This window comes from Melopsittacus undulatus, chromosome 8 (assembly GCF_012275295.1).
Source record: "Melopsittacus undulatus isolate bMelUnd1 chromosome 8, bMelUnd1.mat.Z, whole genome shotgun sequence".
NCBI lineage: Eukaryota > Metazoa > Chordata > Aves > Psittaciformes > Psittaculidae > Melopsittacus > Melopsittacus undulatus.
Window position 1 is genome coordinate 42395471 of NC_047534.1, and position 24707 is coordinate 42420177.

At 36.5% G+C, this 24707-nt stretch overlaps 1 protein-coding gene across 1 annotated transcript in view; it reads left to right on the top strand.

Moving 5' to 3' along the window:
* Nucleotides 1–24421, top strand: part of TLK1 (tousled like kinase 1) — a 70351-nt gene extending 45930 nt beyond the window's left edge. The window contains exons 11-21 of the mRNA XM_034065173.1: nt 295–483; nt 7094–7160; nt 10943–11040; nt 13918–13999; nt 14272–14363; nt 14450–14539; nt 15227–15396; nt 16546–16681; nt 19169–19280; nt 19571–19678; nt 22677–24421. Of these exons, the coding sequence (XP_033921064.1) occupies nt 295–483; nt 7094–7160; nt 10943–11040; nt 13918–13999; nt 14272–14363; nt 14450–14539; nt 15227–15396; nt 16546–16681; nt 19169–19280; nt 19571–19678; nt 22677–22853 (1321 nt within the window). The 3' untranslated portion in view covers nt 22854–24421. The remainder of the gene's footprint in view (nt 1–294; nt 484–7093; nt 7161–10942; nt 11041–13917; nt 14000–14271; nt 14364–14449; nt 14540–15226; nt 15397–16545; nt 16682–19168; nt 19281–19570; nt 19679–22676) is intronic.
* Nucleotides 24422–24707: the final 286 nt, after the last annotated feature.

Genomic DNA, 24707 nt, shown 5'->3' on the forward strand with positions numbered 1-24707 from the left:
CTCTAATACAGAAATCATGTGTAACACTTAAAAACAAAATAACCCCCAACAACAACAAAAAAACTAACAACACATTTCAAAAGTAAATTGTGCCAAAACTTTAGCAAAATTTTTCTACTGCGTGAAGAGCATCGATGTTTATTTTTCTTGGAAATATTTTCACATGTGCAGTGAATGTTCTATAAATTTCTTTATGGTTTATCAGTTACAAAGGTAGTTCTTTAAAAGGTGCAAAATGATGCACCTTTATATAAATAAATAATGCTTTAATAAAGCTTTTTTTGGGGTTTGCAGGCAGCAAGAATGGGTGAATCAACAAAGGGAAGACATTGAAAGGCAAAGAAAGCTCCTGGCCAAGCGAAAGCCTCCAACTACAAATAATTCTCAGGCACCATCTGCCAATTCTGAACCCAAGCAGAGGAAAAATAAAGCTGTGAATGGGGCAGAAAACGATCCCTTTGTTAGACCCAATTTACCACAGCTGTAAGTTTAACATTTCAATCAGTCTTTTACATAAATTCTCAGATATTGTCTGTGTGAGTTCTATTCAGATAACAGCATAAAAAGACACTCAGTATATTCAGCAGCTATATTCTCACTGAGGACTTGCTGATGTTAGGGAAATTTGCACCACTGCCTATGAAGATGTCATACAATCACCCAATTTATTTTTGGTTAAGTCATCAGAGAAAGGCCCATTCTGTGTTTATGCAATGTTTCTTCTGCTTTTCTGATCTAGAAAGAATACTTATGGTTTCCTACTCTTGCAGTGGCATTGATACCTATTGAACTTTCTTTGATCCACATTGGTTTAGGAGCCTCTCATTTAGTTAGAGATCATTTCATTTTTCATATAAGAGACTTTAGCTGACAATGAAAGCTTTTTTCAGCCTTCAGTGTTTGAAGACATGTGTCTACAAACAAATGGAAAAGAACTTTCTTTTCCCCTTCTGAATGGTTGATCTTGAGAGCAACTGTCAGAAGTTACTGATCCCATCTCACATATTGACGATGTTGATTTATTTATTTTTTTTTCCAATTTAAACATAAAAATTGAGAGCTATCAAAGAATTCTCCATTTTTTCAAGTGGTTTTTTTTTCCTGTAGACAGAAATGGCATAATTCAAGGCGTAGACAGATGTGTTCTTGACATTTAATTTGAGTATTTTAAGAAGTTGCTGCTTGGAGATACTAGTTATTGTCCATGATGCTAAGAGGCTGCAGCTGATAGCGTGTCTGTTCCTAGTAAGCTTAAATAAAAAGTAAATAACTAGGGTTAAAAAGACTGACAAATTAATGTGTGTTACTTTGCAGAAGTAGGTTACATGTGTTGAACACAGTCATCTGTCATCTGTCACCTTTTACTTGTGGAGATAGTAATTTATACCTCTGGGGATGGTGGGTAAATAAATTACTCTGGATAGATCTGCAAAATAAATACATTTGAACAATCAGTTTGAGGACAGCTGCATATGTTTTGCATAATGCATCATTCTTAAAGTTCTCATAGTGAAATTGGCTGTGACAAAAATATTACTAAAATACTGTAGTAAGGCTAGCGATGTAAGCAAATCCGGATTAGTGTTACTTGTGTATTTTGGTAGAGAGCAGAAGAGTCATTGCTCAAATTGATTCTTTAGTAGTCCTTAGTGCCTACATTAGTACTTCTGAATAGTTTGATAAAGATTGCTGTCATGTTAAAAATACCTTTGGCCATGTCTTCATTCATGTTAAATTTCCATAATCTCATTGCTGCTTTAGGAGATGATAAAATATGCATTTGGGAAAAAATACAGAAGACATGTTCTAATTGTTAAGCAGGACAAGATTAATTCCTGATAATAGACCTCTGAATATTTTCTGGTGTTGGGCAGTTTTAAATAATTTCCAAATGACTAAAAAATTTGGCTTAACCAGTCCCATGTTAAGTGGCACATGAGAATGCTCGCTGCTCATGGAGCTGCCATGAGATCTATCAGAATTGCCCTTTCGTATCTAATGCTAGCATAAATGTAGGCTGTTACTGAATCAAAACTGTTTTGCTTTTAAGCTTCCTAATTTGAACATTATATAATCTAGATAGAGATTGCTTGCCTAAGTGATAAGCTTATACGTTTTGTTTCAGATCTTTGAGAAGGTCTCTGATGTGTCTAAGATCACAGAATCATTTAGGTGCATCATGCTCTTAGGCCTTTACTTGGAAGAGTTTTTTAAATGTTTGTGTTTAGGGTTCATTACAGTTTTGTATAGTAGTATGTGATTACTCATCTTGTGCATTTTCGTAAAACAGTAATTGTGTGCTTCCATTTTAGAGTAAATTTTTCATCCCTCCTATTACATTGTGCTTATCACCGTTCTGTGTTACTTTGAAAGTAATCATCTTAATTAGTAGAGCCAAATGGAAAAGGTTCTGTTTATATAAGGCATGGGGAAATGCAGAACTGCTTGAGATTGATGAACTAAACCAGCAGTAAATTAGTACAATGTATATGCAAGTGATTAGGCAGATCTTTTTGAAATAAACAAACAACTTGCTAGCAGTTGTTAGCAACAAGTGTCTCTGCTACTGTGTTGTTTGTCTTAGAAAATGTCTCCAGCTGCAGGTATTGACAAGACAAAATGATCTGTAGCTTTGTAACAAACAATATTATTGAAGCCCTTTCTGAAAACAGGTGAAATGGATTGAAGGTGTTGCCTGAGGCATTCTTAATAAGAGCATTGTTGTAGTTTTGCTGAGTATATTATGGTCTCTGGTAGGAATTTAAAAGCAAACTATTTTCACTGAAGTTATTAGTCTAAAAGTGGCCATCTGCCAGTGTCTTATGAGTGAATGGTGGGTTTGGTGTTTAAGTAACATGCAACAGATGAGTCTAAACATTGTCCTGGTTTTCCATCATTTTTTCCCTTTTTGTGGCCCAAACCAAAACTAAAAAGTAGTTTTGGTTTTGAGAGATCTCTTTTCTACTGAGCAGAGTAATTTTATTAGTCTTACATGAAATAAATAAATTGAAATATATTTAAAGGAAAAGAAAAAAAAACAACAAACTCCCCTCCCCCCAGAAAAAAACCAAACAAACCCCCCACAAAATAAAACAAAAAACCCAGACCTACACATTTATTTGAAGTAGAGGTTACTGCCTTAGCCTTGGAAAAATCTGTTTGGGAATTCTATTCCAAACTCTTTGGAGACTTGAGAGGTTATAATGCTAGTCCTTGCTTTTTGGAAGCAGCTCTTATTTCACTAGACGGTTATTTCTAGGAGCAATGTTTTATTTAGTTTAGGTGGGTATAGGCCTTTCCATGCAGCTACAGCCATGTCACTCGTATTCACTTCACAGTCACCTCTACTTCCCAGTTCCTCTATCGGAGTCTGCATGCATCCTTTCCTTGTCCCTGCATGCAGTTTGGATTAGGGGAGCAGAGGGAGCTGGCAGAGTTTGTTACTGTAGCTGAACAAATGCATCATTTAGAGGGAGCATTCTGTTCTGTATGGAACAAATAAAAATATTTTCAGAAACTTTTTCAGGCTAAAGTGCCAACAATGTGTCTGGGCTTTACAGGACAAGCAAAGAGCTCCTTTCCTGAGGCAGTCTCTTTCTAAGGCAAACATGGAAACAATGGGTGAAAAGACCTCATGGAAGGCTTTGTCTTGGTCAGTGTCAGCCCATCCTTGCAGAAATATGAGGAACTTGAGTGAGAATAAAGCTGGACCAAGAGGCCAAGAAAGGGGCACTTCAGAGATTGTAGCAAAAAACTTACATTGGATGTGCGTATTGTTGTTTGGGGGCATGGCCGTATTCTGTTGTGCTTGTGTATCCATGATGATTTTTCAACTGAGAAAAGGAGGGAGTAGAGATGGTTGTAAATGTGCCAGGCTTGATTGTCATGAAAACCAAGGAGCTGAAGGCTGTTTTGTTGGGTTGTTTGTTTTGTTTTGTCTGTGCCCTGTAGTACGAGTGTTTTGATCATAGAATCATAGAATGGTTTGGGTTGGAAAGGACCTTAAGATCATCTAGTTCCAACCCCTCTGCCATGAGTAGGGATGCCTCACATTAGACCGTGTTTGCCAAAGGCTCTGTCCAGTCTGGCCTTTCAGCACTGCCAGGGATGGAGCATTTATCAGTTCTTCGGGCAACCTGTTCCAGTGCCTCATCACCCTCACAGTAAAGAGCTTCCTCCTTGTATCTAACCTGAACTTCCTCTATTTAAACCCATTCCACCTTTTCCTGTTGCTGCAGTCCCTGATGAAGAGAAGTTTTTGTCTGAACATGTAAGGAAGAAGTGCAGAGAAGATTGGTTATGTCTACCCAGGAATAATATGTCAAGGCCTTTGCAATTTGGCTTTAACATTGTTAAACAACTGAAAGGCCTATTTTTGCTAATTAAAAAAGAAGTTTCAGGCCAGGAAAGCTGGCCTTTCAATGACAAGTGGAGGTGGCACACTGTGGCCCTAGATGGCACTGGAAAATTACACTACATGCACAGAGTATGTCCAGTGCTTTTCAGTGAATTTTAGGAATCCATTGCATGTGTATGATAGCTTGTTTGGCTGTAGACAGTTAAAATGCAACATTTATTGCACTGTAATTTTCAGCAGAAAAAGATCACGGTCAGGACCAGATTGTTACCGGATTAATTCATGCAACCTGCTCACAGCTGGCTTTCTTTCCTGGTGCTCCTCAGGTTAGACTCAAGCCTGGCTATCCAGCTAAAGTTCACTTGGTTCATTGGCAGCAGCCTGTTTCTGTTCAGTGTCCCTCACCTGTGCTCCTCAACCTTTCTTCCTCTATATCCAAGACTTGTGTGTCTCGGGGGTGGAGGAAATCTGGTAGGTGACTTCTGTTCTCAGAAGGTGCCTCCAGCTTGCCAGGATTCTGCAAAAGGTGTAGGAACGTGCAGGTGATAAGCGATGGGCTGATGGTAAGCAGTCTCTAGGCTGGATGTGTTCATCCTGTGCGGTGGGGTGGTGGCCCTTGGCCAGAAAACAGACAGCATGCACAGTGTTGCTGTTTTGGTGCTGGTTGTTGTGTTCTGTTTTAATAATAGACATGTGAAGTACAGTATATTTATAGATAAAAAGCAGTAAACTCCTAAAAAGAGTAAATGTTTATGAATATGAGGGAATAAAGTTTTGTTTTTCATAAGTAAACAAACAAAATCCAAAGTGACTGTGTCTGCAGTTCAGCATTTTATTTGCCTTCTCCGAAGTGTGGTGGTCAGTAACAACAGTTTCAAATTGCTGTGAATCATGCTGTGCCTCTAATAGAGTTAGATTTGTAAGGAAATAGAAAATGGAAAACAGTCATTTATTGGGATATAGCATGGAAACATGGAAAGAGTGACTTCGCATCTTAATGTTTTCAATATGACCTCTATGTTGTGCTCTGTGCTCAAGGGGGCTATTTAAGAACTTTTTGAAAGGCAGGACTTGCTAAAGCTGTCTAGGCACTTCATCATGATTCTATGAAGATAACTGAGGTTTTATTAAAAGGACCACATCTTCTTTATTACGTTAGTTTCTCAAGGGAGCCTTGGTTTTAGGGCTCTCAGTATTCATTGAAAGTTCTAGAAGGTCATATCATAAACTTTGTATTCAGTGTCTTTTACTTGTGGTCCAGCTTTGCTAAGCCACCTAAATACTTTTCTTCCTAAGAAAAACAAACATTACTATCTGCATTTCTGGAAATTCAGAAGCATGTAATTTATACCACAGACAAGAATCTGGAAAGAATAATATTCAAACTCATATACTGGCATTGATCCTTTGCCTTTTAATTGAGAACTTAATCCATGTTAGAGTAGCTGACTGTTTGAGCAGAAGTATTGAAAAAGTGACAGGGATGTTGCTGTGTGTTGCCTAGTGTGATCTTGATATTCTCTTCGATAGATCTAGCAGATGTATTTAGAGCAGGAATTACAACATTGCTTTCTTGGGTTTCTTGCTGTTGTTTGGACTGTACAGGGAATGCATTGCCAGCTTTCCTAGGTATTGAGACACCCCATTTCCTACTTGCTTTAATGCCTCTTCTTTTAAGATGTGGCGTAAACTATCTAAAACCAGGAAAAGAGTATAAACATTTGGTTCCAAAATCTGGTACTAAGGGACCTTTTTTTTGTGTAACTTACCTTCCAGTTGATAATTTGACTCCCTAAATGAACACTCTGAAAATGTATTATGCTATTAGTTTTAGTTCTGCATCATGCAAGAAATAATGGATCTAGGCAAAACAACAAAATGTTTTATTTTGTTAGTAAGGATTTGTATGAATACTTTCAGAGAGGCCATACCACTTTCTTCTTCTCCATCCCTTGCACCCCTTCATCCTACACATATGGTTTCTTTTCTGGAACTAGGAGTCTCTTTGATTTCTTTTCTTTGGTGGTTTGTCTCCCTTGTCTATTTTGTTCATTTGTCAGGTGGACACTGTATACAGCTCCTGGGTTTCTTAGTTACTAATCCGTATGAACAGTCTAGATCTTCTGGATGATAACTAACTTTGTGTTCTAGCAAGTCTACAGACACTGCTGAATTAATTGTAGCCAGGAATCATTTTTCAAAGGAAGATAAAAAGAGACCAAGAAGAGTAGCATTCTGATTCCAAACTGAATTTGTAGTCTCATGCAAAATGCAGTGTTGATGAACTTGGAATGTGTGGGTTTGCAGTGTGTTCTTTAAATCACAGCTCAGAAATCCAGTGTTATCAGTCTCGTCTAGTTGGTTTCTAGATCTCCATCCTTTGGTTCATTAAGATTTGAGAACTAAGCAGGGGAGTAGCATCAGCTAAAATACTGGGATGGTGATATGATTCAGTATGCATCCAGATAATCTAAGAGGCAATCAGAGAGAACAGAAATGGTGCAGTGGGAGGGGCAGTTAATATTCCAGAATACCAGAGACAGAGGCATTCTCCAAGTATGTTTTGAACCTGAAATTACAAACCAAGATACTCAGATGATTCAAAAATGTACTCCTAGTATTGTGGTAGTAAATAATTAACGTAAGATAGTGTTTTTACTGTAGTATGTAAGAACGCTGTTGTTTTGTTTGTCATCATATTAAATGATTAATTACATGTTTGGTTTGTTTTTTCAGTTTGACTCTAGCAGAGTATCATGAACAGGAAGAAATTTTCAAGCTCCGATTAGGACATCTCAAAAAGGTAAGTATGTGGTCTCCCATACCTCAAACCGTAAAAGCTATTACTGTTAGAAAAAGGAGAGGGCTTGTTGAGAGCTGACTTATTAGAAAACATAACACTAAAAGTGCTGTACAATTTTATACCTAATAATGGGTTTAATTCCTCTTTCATTTGGAGAGGTTTTTTTATGGAACTTGCCATAAGCACTGGGAGTGCAAGGGAGTTGTTTGTGAGTCCATCCAGTGCAACACTGTACTGATTCATTGAATCCTTCTAACAGTGGGAATAGCAACGATGCCAGCAATGCTGTTCTTGCTTCAGAACAGAGGAAGTAGAGTTAGCCAAGTTGATATATGGGCTTTTTGTGTTAGTTTTTGACCTTTAAAAAGCTCCAATTTACAAAGCATTGCATTTCTAAATGAATGTCAAGTTTTGGTCATCTGCAGCATTCACTTCAGTTTTTTAAGGGAAACTTAAACAGCAGAGGTTTAGATTGGATCTAAGGAAAAAATTCTTTACTGTTAGGGTGGTGAGGTACTGGAATGGGTTGCCCAGGGAGGTTGTGAATGCTCCATCCCTGGCAGTGTTCAAGACCAGGTTGGATGAAGCCTTGGGTGATATGGTTTAGTGTGAGGTGTTTCTGCCCATGGCAAGGGGGTTGGAACTAGATGATCTTGAGGTCCTTTCCCACCCTAACTGGTCTATGAATCTGTGATTAGTTAGAGATACAATTTTCCTACTTTTATGGAAAATCTTTTCTCTGTATCTTAAATTATTTTTTGCAGTCAGGTATTTCACCCCAGTTTTTTACTTTTGGAAAAAAAAGCCAACAACAAACCAGTATTTTTTTTTTCTTGAAGCCCATCATTCTAATAAATGTATGTAATGAAGTAATTATGATCTTAAGAAACTTCAAGGAAAGCTTTTGAGTTATAACCTGTGAAAAGGAATGACAGTTGAAGCGGGCAGAAATATCTCAAGTGTGAAAGAAAAGTACCTTTACCTGTTGCGCAGTAATTCTTGAGTTGTTCAGTCAAAAACGGTCATAGTGTTTTTCCCCTTGAAATACTGCAAGAGTCTTTTCAGGCCTGTATAAGTCACCTGTTATAAATCCTACTATAATGAACTGGGTCCCTTTGGAACACTGCTGTTTTTGAAAAATATAACAAGAAAACACATGAATCTGTGGTAGGGAGTCTGCATATACAGTTTTTGGCACTAGTGAAGTAGACTGCCCACATAGTTCTTCATGGCTAATGCTTTAGAAATAGCACCAGCTTCACAGGAAGTTCTGTAGGTTTTCTTCCACACTTTAACTTTTTGGAAGTCTAATGGAAATTTCAAGTGGCGTATGAAGGAAGCTGTTACAAAGTTGTTGAATTTTCTTTTCACTTTGAGCATCAATGCTGGGTTCTCTGTGTAGATGGAACTTGACTAAATGCAGAGAGGAAACAAATGTTACTTCTTAGCAAATCATGCTTGAATATATCTGAAAATAATAATTAAAATATTTTCATTTTAATTCTTATGTGCAGTACAGATTTTGTCATTAACTAAGAAAAACAATTTTGTGATCTTCTTTTTACATGGCTATATTTCTTCCCTAGTGCTTTTTTTTGCTGGTTACATTATTTTTCTTCTTTCCTTCTGCATATGCTGTTTTGCTGTCTGCTCCTCTTCCTTTTCACTTTCCAGATGCTTTCCTGGTGCTCTTATTTTTGGTGCCCTGTACATGCTGCCACCATCAGTTTTCTTTTCCTTCTGCTCCCCAGGAAATTCTTTTCCAGCTAGCAGCTTTGGTCCTGGAGAGAGGCTCTTGTTTTCTCACTTCCTTTTATATAGCAGTGACCTGAGGCAGCTAAGCTGGTTCATTCTTGCTTAAAGGTATTCACAGCCTGAGTGTCCTAAATAACAGCTGGAAACAATGCAACCAGCCAGTTCTCTTTGGACTAACATTGGCCTATGAACCACATTTTGAGAACCACTGAATTGCATAATATATGAACAAAAAAGCCCAAAAGAGGCATAACTGATGGATTTTTTTGTCAGCCTTTGGGAAGAACATAGACAATTGTGTGTGTATAAGTGTGTGGCCTTTTGTGGGGGGAGAAGGGTTAGGAGTCTTTAGAAGGAAACTGTTGGGTTATGAGGAACTGCATATCATTTCAGGGTATTTAACAGGGAGCTCTTAAGAGGATAAATTTAAATAAAAATAAAAAAAGAGTTTTGCATTCTACAAACTGGGAGGGGAGAAGCTTGACATTATGTGTTAGGAAAAATAAGTGGTCCACAGAGCTCTACTGGCAGATCAGTGTTACTTAGTCCAGCTTTTAAATTACTAAGAATTTATTTTTCATTTTTTTAATAGAGATTCATCTAATGTCTTGGTTTGGGATAGTAGTTTTTTTCCTTAGCTTATGGGGAAGGATTCAGGATATCCACTGGAATGCTCTGGTCCAGACTTCTCAACTCATTGGAAATACGGTTATTTAATCCGTGGTTTAGATTTTATAAATACAGTTGGTTTAGGATGTAGTTTTGAGATGTACAGTGTTTGAAAATACCAGCTTTACAGCATTTTCTCTCCCCTCTGATGACTTCTGCCTCCAGCCGTTTGTGCTATGACTTACTGACCTGTTGCTTTTACCGTACCACCAGGTTGTGCAGTCACAATATAAATTGGAGAACCAGTCTAGCTTCTTTCAAAAGCTAAATATGTATCTTTTTTGAGGCTTTAAAAAAACAAAAAAGGATTAGTTTGCCATTTTGGTTCACCGTTTGGCTGTGCAAGAAGCTGTGCCAAAATAACAGGAGATGATGTGGGGCATTCCTTTCACTGGCACTGCTACTAAAAAGTACATATCAGGTGCCAGACATTCTTTTTCCCTTTTCAGCTAGAATAATTCCATAAATACTAACTGTCTGGTATGGGCTGCTTTTGTCTCCACTCTATGCAAACTTTCAAGTGCTAGAAGTACTAACTCTGAAATCAGTAGAACCCTTTCTTCAGTGTTTTTCAATGAATGTACATTTTCCACTTTGAATATAGATACATAGCTTTCCATAAATGAAGCATCATGAATTCTGTACTTTCTTAGAGAATCTGAATAAACAACTATTTCAGTGTTCTCTAATATGTAGCATAAACATGAGATAATTTTAAGTGCTGAAATTAGTAGGGAATGTGCTCATACCTGACATGCTGCTTATGAAATTGCACTCAAAATCTCAGGCAGTACACATTCTGAATTTGTAATCTTAATAAGATATGAATGGAAAAATCATAAATTAGCTTGTTTTTGGTGTGTTATATCAACATCTTAAGAATGTTTCTGCTGTAATGACTTATGGTTTCATTCCTTTTTTTACATTTGCACTTCAGCTTCAGAATATTTCAAATGTCTTTTCTTACTTCATCAGTTTGTACAAAATCTGTAACTGCACATATCTCAGTTTTTTCTTTGTACATCAATTTTAGACCGCTTCCCAGATAATTTCTCTCCTTGGCTGAAATACAAAACCCAGCTGCCTCTCATTTCAGATAGCATCCCTACAGTGCAGAACAAAACGGTGAACATCCCGTTACCTGTGGGTTCATGGACAGAAAGGTTCCATGAAACAGGCTTTTGCCTTATCTTTCTGAATTTTTCTGGCTTTAAGAGAAAAGCAGTGCTTTCTTCTAGTTCAGCAGGGTTTTGTAATGTAATGTTCCTCCATCACCACTAGTATTGATGCAGGGGTAAAAATATCCTTTTCAAATGGGGAGTAAATGAGCTTTTATATTTCTTTCTTTTCATTTGCAGGAGGAAGCTGAAATACAAGCAGAACTTGAACGTTTGGAAAGAGTTAGGAATCTTCACATAAGAGAGCTGAAAAGAATAAATAATGAAGATAATTCACAGTAAGAAACTTGCTGTCTTAATTTTGAATGTCTATTTTTGAAATAATGCTCCAGAATCACATTTTACCTACAGAGGATAGGGTTGTATATGATTTTTTCTTTGGTTCTCTTTTAGGTTTTGACTTTTAAAAATAAAGAATTGCTTATAATTTGGCAAACTTATTAATGATCCCTGGCAGTGTTCAAGACCAGGTTGGATGAAGCCTTGGGTGATACGGTTTAGTGTGAGGTGTTCCTGCCCATGGCAGGGGGGTTGGAACTAGATGATCTTGAGGTCCTTTCCAATCCTAACTATTCTATGATTCTATGAAATACGTACAAAGTTATATATGCACAGCTTACAGTGCAGGAGAGCCAAAACTTCCTAGACCATATTACTAAGCTAAAAAGAATATTTGTAATTGAACTTAATGCAGTTAGTTTAGCTGACAATAATGCGAGAGAATGGTGGGGAGGTTTGCAACAGTAGTGATTTTGTGATGCAGTTAAAATCACATTTGGTTTTACTGCACTGTGATTTCATTTCTACTAGGTACCTGTACATATAAAAGACATATTTAACATTACTCTGTACTTCAGCTTGCAGAGCGATTTACCATAAAGTTAAATTATTGTTTAACATTAGCGATTACTATGTAGATTTGAAAATGATAATTATATAACCTAAAAAATTCGTCTGTTTTCTGTAATGGCAAATACAAGCACTAATACCAGCACTTGAGGCTGAAGGGAAATGCTTCTGCTTATCCCTGACTGCTTATGCCCTTGCCCTGTTTCCTTTCACATACCTGCAATGACATTTCTTTATTGAACAGATGCTGGAAATTGATCCAAGTTGAAACCAGCTCCTATAGTTTCTTCTAGCTTAATTTTAATTCCAGATCAAATTCCGGGTCCAGTTCTTTGCCCCAGTTGCAAAAATGCTTATGTTGCCATGAGGAGAGAGGGGAGTGCAAGGGTGGTGTGAGAAGCTGGGGGAAGGAGATGATGGGACTAAGTTTGTTTCTTTCTGCACTACTAAACGTTTATGAAACAGTAGCCTTAAGACTACAGGATTTTATTTTAATTTTTACTTTTTAGACACAATAGAATTACACCTACACCAAGACTTTTAAACTTGAAAGCAGTAAGATGTGAAATTGTGCTTAAATGTTTTAATGTTCTCCATACCTACTCAGCAGGAATACAGAGAAGTTTTGTTCCTGTGTGACCACAGTGGTAATTGGCAGCTAAATTGGTGTTGTGTTTTGGATACAAAAAATAATGGCTTGATTCTTAGAATTCAATGGCAGAATATTTTCTTTTAAAAATAAATTACCTGCAGCAAATAAACAAGCAGCTCTTTGCAGGTTAAATGATAACTTTTTTAATTCTCAGTGTTTGCATTAGAAGAGTTTTGTTTTGGTTTTTTTTGTTGTTTTAAAGGAATACTTGAGCATGAAGGAATAAATGGCACAGAAAAATGACAGGATTTGACTGTAAATAACGTGTATGTGGGGCAAAGAATGTCCAAATTACACTCCCAGTCGAAAACAGAATTACAGGACTTGGGCAAGCGGAATACTGCAGCTTCACTGCTCATTTTCTGCAGTCAACGTTGACACATTTTATGGTGCAGAACTAAAAGCTTTAAACATGTTTTTTTAGGAGTTCAAGCTTCTGTATTTACCAAGTGGCCAAGCTACAGCTTACATTTGTAATACAGAAGACAGACCCAATGGAGAAGTAATTTAGGTCTATAGCCCCTGCTGTCTTTTCTAACATGTCTTGGCAACTGGCCATTTGATGAGGGACAGGGTTCTGAAGTGAAGCAGCTGTTTGGTCATAACTCAGATACTGTTGGGTTTTCAGCTTCCAGCTGTGGTGCAAAGCTGAGCCCTCTTTCTTGTTCTAGCAATGTTCTAATTTATGTCCCTCTACCAACGGGTGACTTCCCCAAGTGTCCCAAATATAAAGCAGGCTGCAAACTTGGCTCTTCGGGGTTCCGTCCTTGACAGTGAAGAGTATGAAGTATTGCCCAGTTCAGAGATAGGTAAACTTGTATGTCTGCATGTGTTTCTTACAATTGCATTACAATAATAGGAAAAGTGAGAGTGCAGGTTAGGGCTTCCCTGTCTGGGTTTAGAGCCCATGTGATGCTGGGGCTACCTGCAAGATGTAGGTTCTGAGCCATGGAGAGCCACCGAGTAACAAAAGCAGCAATGAAGAGGGAAGGTGATAGGTTCACAAAAATGGCCTCACTAAAGGCATACATTTAATAGAAGAACTGAGAAAATGTGAATCTAAATCTGAGTGTGGTTTTAAAAAAGAAATTGAGCTCCTGGTCAAGGATGCTTTTGATTAGAGTATGAGCAGATATTCAGTCCTTTGGTGTGTTTCCCCCACTTTGCTGTCGTTAACTACTGTGTGTTACATGGAATCCATTTTGTTAAAAAGGGGCAGGTGAATACAACAGGTCACTCACGTTTCATGTGAAACTGGAAGAGTATCCTCCTTGTCTGTTCCAAAAGGCTGAAGTCTGAGAGTTCTCCAAACTTTGGTACAACAAAGAGAGAACCCTTCCATCAGATGTTTAAATTTAAAGGTTTTTTCCTTACCTTCATAGAAATTGAGAAAAATAACAAAAAAGTTTGGCAGAATTGACTGGTTTGATGATGGTATTGTGATATTATTTGTACACTAAATAGTCAAAAGTTACTGAAATTGGCCAGTTGTACAGTTGTGCCATAAGGTTACACAGTGTTCAGCGTATTATATATAGCATATATATTTTGCTAGTAAAATGGAAGCTCTGTCTGAGGAGTAATACCAAGAGGTTTAAATTTTAAACTCTATTTGTATACCTTACATAATTTTTACTTTTTTTTTTCTTTCAAGGTTTAAAGATCATCCCACGTTGAATGAACGATATTTATTACTCCACTTACTTGGCCGAGGTGGCTTCAGTGAAGTATACAAGGTAGAGTGTGTTGGGCCTGCTAAACCTAAAGTACAATTATGCATTTAGTTTTTGGGAGAGGCAAAGGATCTAAATAAGCACGATGATTGTACTGTGGTATACTCTTTAAGCACTGGTTGAGCAAACTGATTAACCCATGGAGGGAGGTAGCATTACAATAGACTTGTCAATAGACCTGTCAGTTACATGCCACTTTTTTTCCTCTCTTTATTTGGTGTTATTTTTATCATCTTTGGTTATAACTTTCCCATATTTGTGGATTTCTTTTTTAGGCTTTTGATCTTTATGAACAAAGATACGCTGCTGTGAAGATTCACCAGCTTAACAAAAGCTGGAGGGATGAAAAGAAAGAAAACTACCACAAGTAAATATTAATGACTTACGCTTCGTATGTTAGACTGAATAGCATTTTATTGATTGTAGAAGGTTAATGTATCCATTTTCTTTTAGACATGCCTGCAGAGAGTATAGAATACACAAAGAACTGGATCACCCCCGGATAGTTAAACTATATGACTACTTCTCCCTGGATACAGATACGTAAGTACATAAAATCATACGTTTTCCAGGAGTTGGCAAGGATTTTAGTACTATATGGTAGGTAAACAGAAATGAAGAGTATTTGAACAAAAGTAGTGTGTTCTTGCTTTCAGCCAAAGTGTTTAGTCCTTAAGGAGACTTTAAAAAAAACCCACAGTAGTTGCAGAGACTAGTCTCAGCTGAATATTACAGGCCTTCTATAAAGTGATGAAAACAGTTTTGCAACACATGTCCTGAGGGTGAAGGGGATATGCAGTGCTGTAATGTTTTTGGGCAGGGCAAGGCCTGCTGTATCTTAAAAAAGTTTCCAGGAGTAAATGGCATCAGGAGTGTTAACCAGCCTAAGCTAGTAGTATGGTCACTGGGCTGCATCTCTTTGCATGAAATTATGTCGCAGGGAGTGAATGTATTTTTCTATTGAGAAACATGCCTACCTAAGTAAGGTGGGGTTTTATTAACCTCTCATCAGTATGTGTGCATTTTATCTTTTGGTGGGTATGAATGTTCTGATTGATGTTAGTTTTCACAAAGCAGTAGTTACGCCATGTGTTCTATTAACAATTTCATTCATATAGTTTAATATTCAGGCAGCCATTCTTAAACTTCACAGTATCAAACTAGGTTGTCTCTGTTTCTGATTGTGCAGTTTGATACGTTATTTAATTTTGTCTCTGAATTCTACCCTAGGTTTTGCACGGTGTTAGAATACTGTGAAGGCAATGACTTGGATTTCTATCTCAAGCAACATAAACTGATGTCAGAGAAGGAAGCTAGGTCCATTGTAATGCAAATAGTAAATGCACTACGGTATCTCAATGAGATCAAGCCCCCTATTATACACTATGATCTTAAACCAGGTAAATGAGGAATAGTACAATTGAAAATGTAATTAATTTTTTTTATCCTTTTGTTTGTAATTCATGTCAGAACATACCAAAATTATCTTCTGTATGTCAGCCTTACTGTAAACAGCCTTTCTTTCTGGCTTTATTGCCAAAATAATCTGTCTTTTGTTTGAAAAAATATTTGCTGTAACTTTTCTACTTTGTATTATTTTGATTCAGATTTGTAGGGGAAAAAATCATACAGCACCATATAGATGCATACACTGGTATTTAGTAATATAAACTGATAATATCATTAGTTGCCTCTCCTGTCTGATCATTGTGGAATGCTGATGTGTTCCTAAATTTTTCATTTATGTGTTTCTTAGTCTGTAAAGAATTTAAATAGGTAATCAGTCACTATCAGCATCCCAATGTAAGCACTTCAAAGCAGGACTTCACGGAAGTTTTCTTTAGAATGAATAATAAGCATTGTCATAAGTGATGTATTCTGTTTTGATTCCATGGCCTTTGATTTACCATCTTACATGAAAGATGCTTGTATTCTTCATGCAGTTTAATCTGTTACACTTCCAAGTGTGGTATTTGTAGTGTAACTCTTAATGCCGGCCTGTTTGCTTCCTGCTATGTAATAAATTAGATTCATGCAGATTTATCTCACATTATTTAATTGTACAGAATGTCTTCCTAGTCTTGTAAATCTTTTTGTTCTTCGAGGAACTTCATCAGATAACTTTTATATCAAGAAATCTTACTTTAACACAAGTAATCAATTTCTTGGCACAGTTTTATGGCACATGCAAGCCCTGAAACCTGTAGTGTAGGATTTGTTCTGGGTAGAAAAATATAAAACTTCATTGTAACTGGTATCCTGCTATGTATGTTTTTGTGTTTCCTCGCTACATTTTGGTGTTTTCTCACTGCCCAGCCAGCTCCCAGCTGAGAGAGCCATTTCAGATGATGTTGATAACCTAGAGAGTTCCTGAGACTGCACTGAAATGTGTCATAGTCAAGTTACTCTAGACTCGGGTATAAAGATGATGTAAAGTTGTCCCTTACCCTCGTGAAGTTATATATTTCTGAAAATTTAATGTGGTTGTGAAAATAAAGCATTCTGTTAGGTTTTTGAGGTAATTCTTTTTTTTCACCCTTCCTGGATAGGTAATATCCTTCTTGTAGATGGAACAGCATGTGGAGAAATAAAAATTACTGATTTTGGCCTCTCCAAAATAATGGATGATGATAGCTACGGTGTGGATGGAATGGATTTAACTTCACAGGGAGCGGGAACTTACTGGTAATACCTGGTTCGATTTTGCTGTTCATGTTTCATAAATGCTCTCTTACCAAGACAATTTGGAGAGAGAGCTAGCATTAAAAATATTAAAATGGATGACAGTCAAGACTTATGCGGTGCTATGAATGTTGATATTCACAAATGTGAGAATGGTAACATAACAAGTAAGATAAGAGAGTGTGAGAGTGTGTTGTTTATTTTTTTATATATATATAAAGATGTGGAGAAGATCACTATGATTTAGCAACATGGTTCCCCTGAAGAAGCAGGTGTTTAATCTTTGGCTGCAGGTGGTTGTTGATGTTTGACAGAGCTATGATGATTAAATGTGGGTGCTTAGTCCTTGGAGATCTTAGAGCAGGGATTACCAGCAGGTAATGTCCTTAGGACAAAAGAGTATTCACTCTTCTGTCCTAAAGGTTAATGACAGCTCAGCAGCTGTGATTTGTTTTCTGTGTGCACTTGCTTGCTTGTCCAAAAACCTGAAGTTTTAGAGCTGTCTACGGAGCAGGAATGACAATAAGCTTACAGAAAAACTGTTTCTAGAATTTGCTTTCTAAAGATGCAGATTCTTCATGGCACAGTAGCTCTTTCAGCTACCATGATAGCTGTGTCAGCATATATTGGACAGGCTACTATTTGTAGTTCATTTGTTCTTACTCTTCTCATTCTTACTCTCCTCATTCTGCTTGTAGCAAGGTCAGAGTCAGGAGCTGAAACCTAACTAAACAGAGAAGCCAGTGTTGTTCCCATTTGCTTTGCAGCTTTTCATATATTTAGAAGTTGCACGTAATAAAGTTTTTTCCTTTTCCTTCTGATTTTTTATAAAAGCAAGCACACATACTCTTGCACAAGTGCCAATGTGGACATGCTGTGAGAAGACGATTATTCATGTTGAAGCATTTTATAAGTGTTAGGCTTTTGTTACTCTTTTTACTACTTTACCTATAGAAGGACCAATTTATTATACCAATGTATGTAAAAAAGTTTCAGCCTTTGGATTTCATTTAAAATGCCACAGGCATTAGTGGTGCTGTACACTAAGACATCAAAAACAATCTGTGACCATTATGGGTTTATGATGAATCTCTGCGTTACTAAATCATATTTCTCTGAGCCCAAAATCTTTTTTAAGAAAGGAAATAATTTTGAATGAGATTGAGGTGAGGGATGAGTCTCTTTAGAGCATATTGCACAAACTGCCAGTACCATAGTCCTGAAAGGGATTTCCTCAGTCACTGGATCCGGTTACCTGCCTTTCCAGATAGTCAGGTCACATAATTTCTTTTGTAAACTTAAAGACGTTTGTATTAAATTTAGTTAGTGTTTTGTCCCCCGTAATCTGATTTGAAGTGTGTTCTGTAACCTCAGTTCTCTGATCATTAGACACCTAATCCTCTCATTTACGGACTGTATTTATTTGTGGCCAGTTTATACTTGTTTGTTCCTGTGCCAACACTGTCCTTCCTGAAGTAGGTTGTTTCCCTTCCTCGTACTTTCCTCTTCATGTTTTTCTAGCCTTCAATATTTTTCCCTGAATTTTGTAGGCTCTATTTTTCAGATCATTTTAGTAGCTTTCTTTGCACTTGCATCTCTTTAAGCTCATTTTTCTTGATTGTTGTAATCAGAATTGTACATGAGTAATCCAGATGAGTTTTTTGTGATACCTTGTGAAATAGCATATTTATGTTGCATTTTTATCTCATTTTTCTCCTTACTCCCGTTTCTACAAATATTTCTTCAAAATTTCTTTAAAAGCCTTATATGCTGTTAATGAAAGAATGTCTGGTCTGTAGATACTCTAATCACTTTTATGCCTTTCTTGATTTTAGATATTACAGTTGATAATACATGAGTGCCCCCACATTGATATGCTTGAGGTTTTGTTTGTTTGTTTGTTTGTTTGTTTGTTTTTTAAGGAGGTTCCATTTCACCAGTTCTTTTGTAATTCAGGAGTGCCACAGGAACTCCCACAACTTTCAGCTCTTTAAGTATGGCTTCCCGCAGATTATACGAATGTCTACCATATACATCTCTGGTTAATGTCATCATTCTTACTAAAAGCTTAGATAAAAGGGTCTTTAAGTCATACCTATATTATCTTTGATTCTTAACCAGGTCTTGCATTAAAATGCTCTATATGGCTTTCATCTTTTCTTGCTCTGATAGATGGAGACAGTTCATATTTAACCTAGGATTCCAATTAAAACAAAACAAAGAAAGGTGTTAATTAGTGATTTAGGTAGACAATATTGGTATTTGTGCTTCTGTGAAATAGACCCTTTATTTGACTGACTGTACAAAAAGCTGTCATGTCAGTTTTGGTGGCTGTGCAAAGTGTTGGAATGTGGATCATAAGGCAGCTGTACAGTTGTCAAAAGATCAGAGATGTGTATGTGAAGTGTTTGCATAATTTGGTACTTGAGGAAGTTCTAGTGATGCCATACATCTACTTGCAGACACTGAGATGCATATTTTGTTTTCCAGGTACCTGCCTCCAGAGTGTTTTGTAGTTGGCAAAGAGCCGCCAAAGATTTCTAATAAGGTTGACGTATGGTCAGTTGGAGTAATCTTTTTTCAATGCCTTTATGGTCGAAAGGTAAGGAAACCTTTGTTTGAAAATCAGAAGTTTAGTGTAAATGCCTGTTACCAGTAGAATGTGAATTATACTCACAAAAATGTAAATCTACATGAAAAATAATTTGTGTTACTTTTTGGTAGTGTGCACTGATAGTGCAAGAAATGCAGAAAATCTTGACTGAAACTTCTTATTTACAGAATGGCTAGCAGTTTGTATTAACACTTCAGCAACTTACTGCAGCATAAATATTTATGAAATAAATGTAGTTGGATAACTCACATGAAGCAAATAATGTGCTTATTTTTCAGCCATTTGGCCACAATCAATCACAGCAAGATATCTTACAAGAAAATACAATATTAAAAGCCACAGAAGTTCAGTTCCCTGTTAAACCTGTTGTAAGCAATGAAGCCAAGGTAACTTTTCATATGATCTCCGAGTAACAGTTAAAACATTCATCATAAAGGATTCTGCTGTAAAATCATTGTTATGAATACTATGGGACATAGTAACTAAACATGTAGAAAAGCATAATTGAGAACTAGTATTTTTATGTTTTTATTTAAGAAAACTTATTCTGGGACTTCTCAAAATCATGTACTTCAAAGTGAGCCTATATATGTTCCAGAAATTTGGAAGTGGTTTTAAAGTAGGCTGCCTCAAAAATTGTCTGCTTTGCTTTTTCCCAGAAGATCTTAGTGTCTCACTCAAGCTGTCTCACTACAAATTCATGTGAAATACTAATGCTAACAGCAACAAGCTCTCTCTGAAAATAGTGAATGTTATTCTCTTCAGCTTTACTAGCTTGAAGAACTCTTTGACTGCCAAATACCTGCCAAATACATGGCTGCTAACACTCTTCCCTTGAAAGGTTTTGTAATATGTGTGTGTTAACTGAAAGCTGAGATTAGAAACGTAAATTCTTAAGGTTAAGAATCTTATAAAATATGTTGATGCCATAAAGGTGTGGATGGCAATTTCCTGAAAAAATGTTATTTTGAAACATCTGTAGTATCAAGCTCATCTCTTTCATCTCTGTAGACCAGTGGAAACAGATTAGGTGGTTTCCCAAATGATTGCTGCTGAGAGCATCCGTAACACAAATCCAGCTCATAGAATCATAGAATCATAGAATAGTTAGGGTTGGAAAGGACCTTCTAGGATCATCTAGTTCCAACCCCCCTGCATATGTTACTTGTTTGTAAAAGTGTCCCAGTTTTTGAAAAATGTATTCATGGCCAGATGCAGAAGAGATGCACTCATTGAAAAATAAAAAAAATGCTAAGATGATAGAACTCCTGCTCAAATTTCAGCAACTATTTAAACATACTTAAATTTGGGACACAAGCTGAAAAAATGCTAGGAATGTTAAGATCTAGCTTCTAAAGATTTAAAAGGAAAGGAAACCTGTTTCTAGAGTCTGGAAACTCCCAAGAAAATAAGTCTTTTGGGTACATAAACCCACTGTTAGAATTTGTGATACTTTTCCATCAGTTATAATTTCTAGAAGTAATGTTAGCGAGTTGCATAAGGTTATGAATATTTGGTGAAGAATTGTAGTTCTTTTGGTAGAATTTTCTGGTTGCTTTTTTTGGGTTTTCATCCCCATTTGGAAAAGTCGTCTCCCTTGAATGCATTTGACAAATAAATACACATCACATAACTTGATAACATTGCATGTTAACAGTTTATATCCCTGTCTTTTAACTTCATGTTTCTTTGTCATTAGTACTTTTTATTTAATGTTGGGAAAGAGCAGACAGACAAGAGTAGACAGTGGAGGACTGGCAACTTTTATTTTACGTTCTCCATGTATTCCATGTTGTGTTTGTTTGTTTGAAAGATTAAAATAAACTTTCAGTATTCTTCGCTCTTACTAACATTGTCACGATAGCTGTAAGAGAGGGAAATTATTCTCTAGTGGAAATGCTATAAAGCAATTTCAGACTAACTTGTAAATTCAGACCATTTATGATGACTCTGTAGAATCCAAATTGTCTTTCAGATTTATAGGCTTGGCACTTGGAAAAGAACAGCTTGTAAACTGAGATTCTGATTTGGGAAACATGGAGATGAAATAAATATGGAACCTGAAATGACATTGTTAGCTTGTTTCCAGACTGTAGCTGTCCTTTGATCCTCCTTACTTTTTCCTTTTTTGTGCAGTGTTCTCCTTCTCATTGCTGTAATGTGTCTACAGTGCTACAGAAGCATGAAGTCTTTTACAAACATTTTAGACACAAACTGTTACTCTGAGGACTCTTGCAAACAGCTCTTAACAATTCGTTTGTTGTGAAGGATTTATTGAGAAGAATTTGGTTAAAATCCATACTGTGCATGAACACCTGAATATATATTGACAAATGTGCATTATTTTTATTTTATGCCTTGTTCATGCTGGATGTATAAATGATAGAAGTAAATTCTAGCAGGATTCTTTGGAGCTTGCATCACAGATTTTTTCCTTTAATCTCCAGTTTTTAATTGGAACAAACAGCTGAACAGATTTATCAAAGAAAAGATTTGCAATTCTTTTAAATTAAGTCCTAAATTAAGTAATGACGTGCTTGTCAGTTCTGTGGTAATAATAAGGATTTTCTATCATTAAATGTTGAAGCCCAAGCTCTCAGGAGACCAAATGTTCTGTTTATGCTAGACAAGACTTGACAGAAACTTTCAGCATAAAGTGATTGGCATACATTGTATGGACCTAGATGCAGGATAACGTAGTGTCTCAAGAACTGTCCTGAAGCTAGCTACAGAATTTGTTAGTTGATATTTTTAAGCAGATGGGATTGAGTTTTTTTTCTGGGAAAGGAGTTCCAGCTAGGTAGCGCTTCTTAAGTAGTCTATTTGTTATTTAATGCCAGTTGAAAATGGCAACCACCATTGTGAAATTTCACATTTTGTTTTATTCCATCGTGGTACATGTGGTAATGCTTGGTTTTAAAGGTCAGCTAAAGCATTAGAATTCTGTCCCTGTATCTTCCATGTACTCTTCATCTACTGCACAGCTGAATGGTTTTAGAAGCTCTGTGGAGCTCCTTTCTACTTTTTCAGTCCTCTTGACATTTGCTTCTGGTTTTCACTAAGCTGTTCAGGGATAACACATGCAGAATTCTAATTGTGTGATATGGTAATATTTTACTTGTAAATGCAGTTCCTAAACATGGAAATAAATATTTTAAGTGTAATTATATGAAGCCAATTAATTTGCTGGAATTTGTTTTGTTTGTTTGTGTTTTTCTTCAGTGATGTTACATTTTTTTCATGGCCTTAGTAGCAAAGTGTTACATTGTCATTTGAATTGAATTAGATAGGAGCAAGAGTTTGTACAGGAGAACATGCATATTTGCATGTAAGCAGAGGTAATTATTTGGAATGCTTCTGTAACTTTTTGTATTCCTTTCCTAGGCCTTTATCAGACGCTGTTTAGCATACCGAAAAGAGGATAGATTTGATGTCCACCAGCTGGCTAATGATCCTTATCTTCTCCCTCATATGAGGAGATCAAATTCTTCAGGAAACTTGCATATGACTGGGCTAGCAGCATCCCCTACACCACCTACTTCAAGCATTATTTCGTACTGAAATTTCTCCAACCAAGGAATGGCATTATACCTTTGTGTAGTTTCCAGATGCAGACTTGAGCTTGAAAGCAGTTGAGTGTTTTTACACAGGACAAGTTTGATAACTGTGTTTTCAGACTGAAGTCCTCCTACATAGTGTCATTTGTATGATTGGAATGGATCATGGACTGTGAATAAATGTACCCTTCTGAGAAATACTTTTAAACATTGAAGGATGACACTGCCTGTTACACACTAACAGGTATATTGTGTTGAAGACTGAAGAAAAGGTTTTTAGTTTTTTCTGGGGAACATTGTAAATAATCTTTTTAATACTTAAAAGTACATTTGGTTGATACTGGAAAGTTCTAACATGAAGGGTAGTTTTTCATTATTTAAATAAAAAAGGGTAGTGAACCAATTTGAAAACAGGAAAAATTCCGTGCCTGATTATAAACTATATAAACTGCCATCTTTCCAAGACATTGATCTTTTGAAACCAAAGTAAGGAGTGTGAGACAGTTGAAGGTATGTTCTGTGTCAGATTCGTCAGATAAAATTGTAGTATTTTATTTGGCAGCTCAGGCTTGTACCTCCAAAAATGTGGTGGTGTTTCACTGAATTTAGATTGGAAGGGTGATATGGAATTCCTGGTACTTACTTCTCAAATAGATTGCTAATTTTGAAATCTGCTCAATTTTCTAAAAAAACTATACTTGCTGTGGTATTGAAACTTGTGAAACTTTCCAGACTTCTGATAAAAGCAAGCAACAGTATGAAACCAAATGCAAACAGGTCATGTATAATGTTCTATGCAGGAATAATGATAAATTCCCTTCTAGCTCTATTGTAAATTGTTGTACAGATGTCACATTTTCAGTTAAATTCCAGCAACTTATTCCTGTACAAATGTTTAAAGTATGGCTTTTTCTAATTGGATATTGTATTTTTTTTAAGTCTCCCTCAAGGCGCTTTTAATTGCTGCTAAATGACGTTGCTTTTACTTTTGCGAACGAATCAAATGACCTCCTTAAGGTGCAAGTCAACTGTACGTTATTGAGAGATTAAGAGTAAGTAATTCATTAACAATCAAGGCATGTAAAACAGATCTGTGTTGGCAATATGCAGTACAGTTCTTTAAGCCAGTTTATTGCGTTCTCAACATGCAGAGCGCATTGATACTAGATGTAGAAGTTGCTCATGGTTATTCTCTATTTCTGGAAGTTCCTATCAACAAGGAAATGTTTCTTGTACAGATATTTTAAAATGTGAAACATTTTCTAACTGCCTTGTATGGTAGAAACTTACTTTTCAGAACAGTGTATCTCTCATTCACTATTCTTTTTACTATCCCATTCTTGATGCTGAATACCTATATGTAATTTTGTCCATGTTGCAGAAAAAGGAGGCTGTATTACCACCGGTTTTCGTTTAGTATTGTACAGTTAAACTGTTGCTCTTGTTTCTGACGTTGCAAGCCATTTTGTTTTCATTGTATATAAAGAAACATTAACTGTCTCTTTAAGATGCTGCTGAAATTGTAGAGAATGTAGCCAAAACAGTAATAAACAATGACAGTTGAAATTTCAAGGTTTTCATTGTGTGCCTTTGCATTTCAACAAAGGTGAATCAACTCACCATATCCTTGAGCTACGCTTTGCAATTTAAAGCAAAGGCTCTTCAATTACAAACAGAAGGCCAATAGTAATTCAGGTAACACTGAAGGTGTAAGGGAAGGATTACATGAAACTTGAATCTGTCATAATGACATATGTCATAATGAAGTAACCAAAACATTGTTTCACTGAATAGACCTCACAGAAACAACTTCAAGTATTCCAGCAGATCCTTCTAGAGTTATTTAACTACGGAATAA